Raw genomic sequence first — 5,657 nt, 5'->3', positions numbered from 1 at the left:
GACATGAAAAAGAGACCCACAGAGTGAAAGACTGAGTGTTCAAATCCTGAAGAGTGGAAGCCCACAGAGTGAAAGACTTATTATAGTGAAAGACTTAGTGTTTAAATTCTGGCAAGAAGGAAAGACCCACAGAGTGAAAACCTCAGTGTTCAAATCTTGGTGTGTGGAGGTCAACAGTGAAGAGTGAACTGTTGACTCTGTACGAGGACCACAAACTTGAAAAAGTCACAAAGTGTTGTATAAAAACCTCGCCACAGGACATTGACATTGGACGTCTCGTGAAAAGACCCTTTTACAACACGTACACACACGTACATACACACAAACACACACACACACACACACACACACATACACACACACACACACACATTCATCATCACACATACACACACTTACACACACTCACACACACACACAGACACACAGACACACATTCACACACACACACACGAACACACAAAAACACACACACTCTCTCTCTCTCTAACAAATACACTCACGCTCAAACAAACAAACCCACACACACAAATACACACACTCACACACACACACACACACACACACACACACACACACACACACACACACACACACGCACTCGCACACACGCACTCGCACACACACATACTGAGTGAATCCACACATTAGAATACGAAGACAAACTTTTCAATACATTAACGCTCGGTGTACGTGGCAAAGGCTGCTGGATATGAAACAAAAACGAACAGTGACGACCTACAAACAACTGACAATGTTGAAAAACATTTGGAAGTACAAGAACGTTCTTTCAGTCTGCATTCCCAGCATAATACGTCTTGTCCTGGTTCTCCAACTTTCCCATACCCCGTAAACGGTTTGGACAATGTAGCTCTGAGAAAACCTTCAGAACAAAGTAGTACAAGGCATGAGGGGTACGCCAAATTCGGCAATGACGGAGACAGCAGTCCATTTTGGGATTCCGGCTCCTGCTGTCATACACATGGCCCTCAGGACCAGGCGCTAAACCGACCAACTTGGTGGATGGTCGATCTTCTTCAGCCGTTTACTGTTTACTCTGTCAAAGTCACAAACCGTGTTGCATATTATTGGAGATTGGAGGATTTCTTCGTGTATGTGTCCGAGAGGAATCCCCAAGATGATCCGGCATACCCGGAGGAGAAGAGTATGGGGAAGATGTGTGTTCACAGGAAGGAGGCGGTAGGGGAGGGAGAAACAGTGCTGTTGTCTTGTGGTACTCCTGTCATAGGTCGGTTTGTCATCATATTCAACTGGAGCATCTATGGTTTGGTCTTTTGTGAATTCCAAGTGTTTGCACAGGTGGTCACTAGGCCTACCAATGAACAGCTTTTTATGACCATTTCTGCGGGACGAAAAAGTTCGGAGACCCCGTTAATTTCGAAACAGGGCGTGAAAAATGTATTGCAGTGTGCCAGAGTTTGTGTATGGGAGGAGGAGAGAAGAGAGGTTGGCAACGCACTACAGTACAAGACTAGCACAAGCCTGTGAGAGTGTCTACAACTGTCGGCTTTACACTCCTACAGGCAACAACAACAACAACAAGACGCCGATTGGAAGCTTGCTACGCTATGACCACAGCTAGAGACTTGCTCGTTCTTTATGCAGAATTTGCTCTTGGTAGACTTGTTTGTTTGATTGCTAGATTGTTTGTTTTACAGCACTTGCGACATAAATTGGCCAAATAAGTGTCGAAGATTAGAGGAGTTATTAGAGAGTGACATACACAGAAAAGGATGAGAAATAAGGGCGATAGATGATTTGTAGGAAAGAAGGGGCTAATCACACCAAAGCACCTACCAAGCTCAATGGTCATTATCCAAGTATAAAAGCTCTACCTTGGTTGACAGGTTGGTAAATGAATGTGCTGGTTAGTTTGAGCAAAGAGGAACATATTGACACGGTAATGGTCATTAACCAGGCATAAAGGTCTTCGTTGGTTGGAAGACTTTTTTTTTTTTTTTTTAGTTTGAGCAAAAAGAACTTCATGCAGAAAATTAATTTATACCATTTACAGCGTTTGTTCATTTTGAATTCCTAATGGAATAAAGCCTGTATGCATCCATATCATTGTTCATATTAACGTGTTCATCGGGGGGGGGGGGGGTGGGCAGTGGGTTGGGGTGGGGGTGGAGGTTGCCATTTTATCGAAAGGTTTGCCACATTTCGAACCTTTAAAGCCTCCATTTCTATTGTGGATGTGCGAAGCTTGCGGCTTCTCTCTTGGTGTAGTACATGAATAGCGTTGATAGGAACATTCAATCGGTAGTATTCTTAATTACATATTGCAGACCACTAATAGTGTTGATAGAGGCCTTTAAATCCACATTATCCTTACTTACTTGCAGGTTGATAGGGAGCGATAAGTCCATATTCTTACTTACTTACTTACGAAAACAATGAGCAGGGGGAAAGAATGGATGTTTTAGAGTACGACATGAGGATTGGAGACTTTTAGGTTATCTTCACTTACTATACGACATGCGTTGCTGTTTGTTATGTTGCTGATAATAAGAGTGAAAATACTTTGAAAGGGATATAAACTTTTATGTGCCTCTTTTTTTTCCTTTTTTCTGGGTGTTTTTTTTTTCTTTCTCTGACCATTGACCTTGTCCTTGTTTATAACATTTGGATAGGAATTGTTTATCTTCTAGCAAAATTAAAACATTCTTTCAGAATAAATTCAGAATAAAAATTGCTTTTGACTATTTTGTGTTACGGTGTGGTGGAATCAGGGAATATAAAGTTATTGGTACCTTCCTAAAAGATGGTAATTTGTCTTACATTTGATTTTTAAAAATACCCATCTTCTATGACTATGCGTCCAGGTATCATTTGCAAAATGGGAGAGGGAGGTGCACGGTATCAAAGGTAAGACAAACAGGGAAATGGCACCCAAATTTTTGTAATTTTATAGGTTTGAGAATCCTCGGAAACTGTAAACTTACATTTTTGGGGTCTTTTATCAACGTTTTGCGGTTTTTAACAGATAGAGCAGTTTTTGCACATATTCTCGCTCAACAACAAGCTCTCTGCGCTTTACAATCTGTATTATTGCCCCAGGAGACCTGAAACAATCTCAACTTCCTGAGAAGCATACTACACTGGAATCTGACAAAATGTTTCGCTGTATATAGCCAGGTACTCATCTTCTCCTGGTTGAAGTGAGGAAAATTGGTGTAAAGTGCCTTTCCCAGGGACACAACTTCGGGCCTGAAACTTGAAACCCCGAACTCGCAGCCTCACGATTACGAGCCCATTAGCCTAACAACTAGACTCAGTACCGTTTACATCCATTTAAAACATATTGTCGTATGGATTCGCAAAATGTGAGAAATTATTTTGTCTTTAACATACCTCCACACACACACACAAAAGTCACAAGCCTTGAGGTCTGGGGATCTGGCAGACCAACCGCAGAGAGCGAGGTCTTCAGCACCTCTCCTACCAATCGTGAATAACAAGATGGTTCACTCCTCTCTTTGGGCCAATTAAAAAAAATTGTCCTCAAAATTCGGTCGCGCCCTCTTCGCCAATGCGCTCCCTTTGGGAACCGAGTTACCCTACTTGTGTGAAAAAAATAAAAGTGAAACTAACCAGTTTTTTTAATAAATAAGAATTCCAATTTCGGAAGAGCGCTTTTTAAAAATAGTTACGCCGGAAGAGGCGACAGTTTTCTTCGTTTACTTTGACTTTAGAATGAGGGGTGAGAGATCATTAAATAAAAAAACCCTAAATAACTATTTTAAAAAAACTCCGCACTGAAAGAACCCGAACAGTTGATGAGCAGCAGTCAATCTACGCACGCGAGCGTCAAAACAAAAACTGCAGCACCATCTGAAGCAATGAGCGGACGTCCGCGGACACTTTTTTGGCTGAGTGAACCATCTTGTTATGTACGATCATTGATTCAGATAAGGTCGAACCCAGAGATGCCAATGGCACGGTGCTCCGCATTGTTGAAAAATGAAGTCATTCAAATCTGCGTGCAGTAAAGTGAAAAGCCACTTCCGGTGGGGGTCTGTCAAAGATAACGTAGTTTATGTTCCACCACTTCCAGCAAATATCAATGACAAAACATATCGAACAATAGCTACAATAAACACAGTGGGCCGAGTCAACCTGAGGTGGGTTTAGGAAGAATTCGGATACCGGCTTGATGTTGTCCGTGCTGCCGGTGGTGGCCATTGAGCACTTGCAAAACATGAAATAAAACTTGAAAAAAATAACCCAAAAAAAACATATCTGTGTTTTGTCTCTATCATTTAGGATGATTTTTTCGCCGAATGCGTGTTGTGAACAAAAGCAACCAACGAACAAAAACGTCCCAGCTTTGTGTGACTGGAGTCAGAGGTGGGCGGTTAGGCACTTCGCTGTCCCACAGAAGAAGACCTGAGAGTTTGATTTGATTCCTGAGTGGGGAGAATTTTTATTGACTATCTCTGGCTTTTTTTCTTTTTTTTTTGGATTGCTTTTAATTAAATTTTTTTAAGGTAAGTGTTTTAAAGTGCTCGCTACTGCATAAGGTCATACGAGCGCACGGGACACACCAAACATTTTCAGTTGGCAGGAATTTTTTAATTTTGCCCGGGTGGCGACTGAAGCCTACTCTTATCGATTTCGGACCACCAAGGGATCTTTAACGTACGCAACTTGTACACGAGACCTCCGAGATTGTTCACCCTTATCCGAGAAGTGAGAAGGCTAGGTGTTCGATCTTACCTACCATAAGATGATCAGGGGTGTGCTGAAAGGCAGCAGTAAGAAGGAGCCAATGAGTAGCAGTGGAAAGGCTGCCGAAAAAGCCAGGAGCCCAGAGGAAGGGGCAACGGAGGTGAGGGGGTGGGGCAGAAAGAAAGTGGAGACGAAAGCAGACGACAGAACATTGTAAGAGAGCAGGAAAGAAGGTGAAAGGATAAGATTTTTAGAGAAGAAAATTTCCCGTAGCTCTTTGGATTCGAACCCAGGACCTATTGAATGAGAGGCGAACACCGTAACCTCTCGACCACAAGAACCTCTCTACTGTGTTCTGCTAGAACTAATGACATTAATATTTTGCCCTTCTCAACACAGGTTAGACCTGACTAGCAGGGTCGGAGCCCCCTTGTAAATGATCTAAATTGTGTCGATTTGGGCGTTAAAACATCTACATAGTTTTAAGAAAGACAGTGTTTGTGCTTTAAGAGGATGATATATTATCAACTCGTTCGAAAGTTGATGATAAATTGAGATGTGAAGAGCTACTGAGTACAGATCCTTTTTTCTTCTGTTATATAATTTAGATGTAAAGTGAACAACAGTGCAACATGAGGCTGACTTTTAATGCTTTTGTAAATAGCTGCTGTGCAACTACGTAACTATAATGCGGTCAAAAATGTCGTGGCGCAACGTATCCTCAAATATCTCTTTAATGGGTGAATCAATGTCACCCATACTTTGCACAGCAGTTTGTATCAGTTTGTCTTAACTTAATCACATTTTCGACTATTGGTGAAATAGTCATCTTCGCCCAGTGAATGACCTCTTCGTTTGATATTGACCAAAACAAAGCAACATTTTTGTTAGGTTTTTTTTGTAAGGAGACAAGTGGCGTGTGGCTTAAGGGTGCTGTGGTGTGGTTCGCTTTATCTTTCTTATCA

The 5,657-nt window shown here is 41.9% G+C and overlaps 1 protein-coding gene across 1 annotated transcript; it reads left to right on the top strand.

Annotated features, from left to right (window-relative positions):
- Window positions 1-684: 684 nt before the first annotated feature.
- Window positions 685-1,672, top strand: LOC118477646 (fucolectin-4-like; the record flags this gene model as incomplete). Its single annotated transcript, XM_035969626.1, has 1 exon — window positions 685-1,672. A coding segment is annotated over one exon (825 nt), but the record flags the coding sequence as incomplete, so codon positions are not given.
- Window positions 1,673-5,657: the final 3,985 nt, after the last annotated feature.

This window comes from Aplysia californica, unplaced genomic scaffold (assembly GCF_000002075.1).
Source record: "Aplysia californica isolate F4 #8 unplaced genomic scaffold, AplCal3.0 scaffold00164, whole genome shotgun sequence".
Classification (NCBI taxonomy): Eukaryota; Metazoa; Mollusca; class Gastropoda; order Aplysiida; family Aplysiidae; genus Aplysia; species Aplysia californica.
The sequence above is the reverse complement of the archived record's forward strand: the minus strand, read 5'-3'. Positions and strand labels throughout refer to the sequence as shown.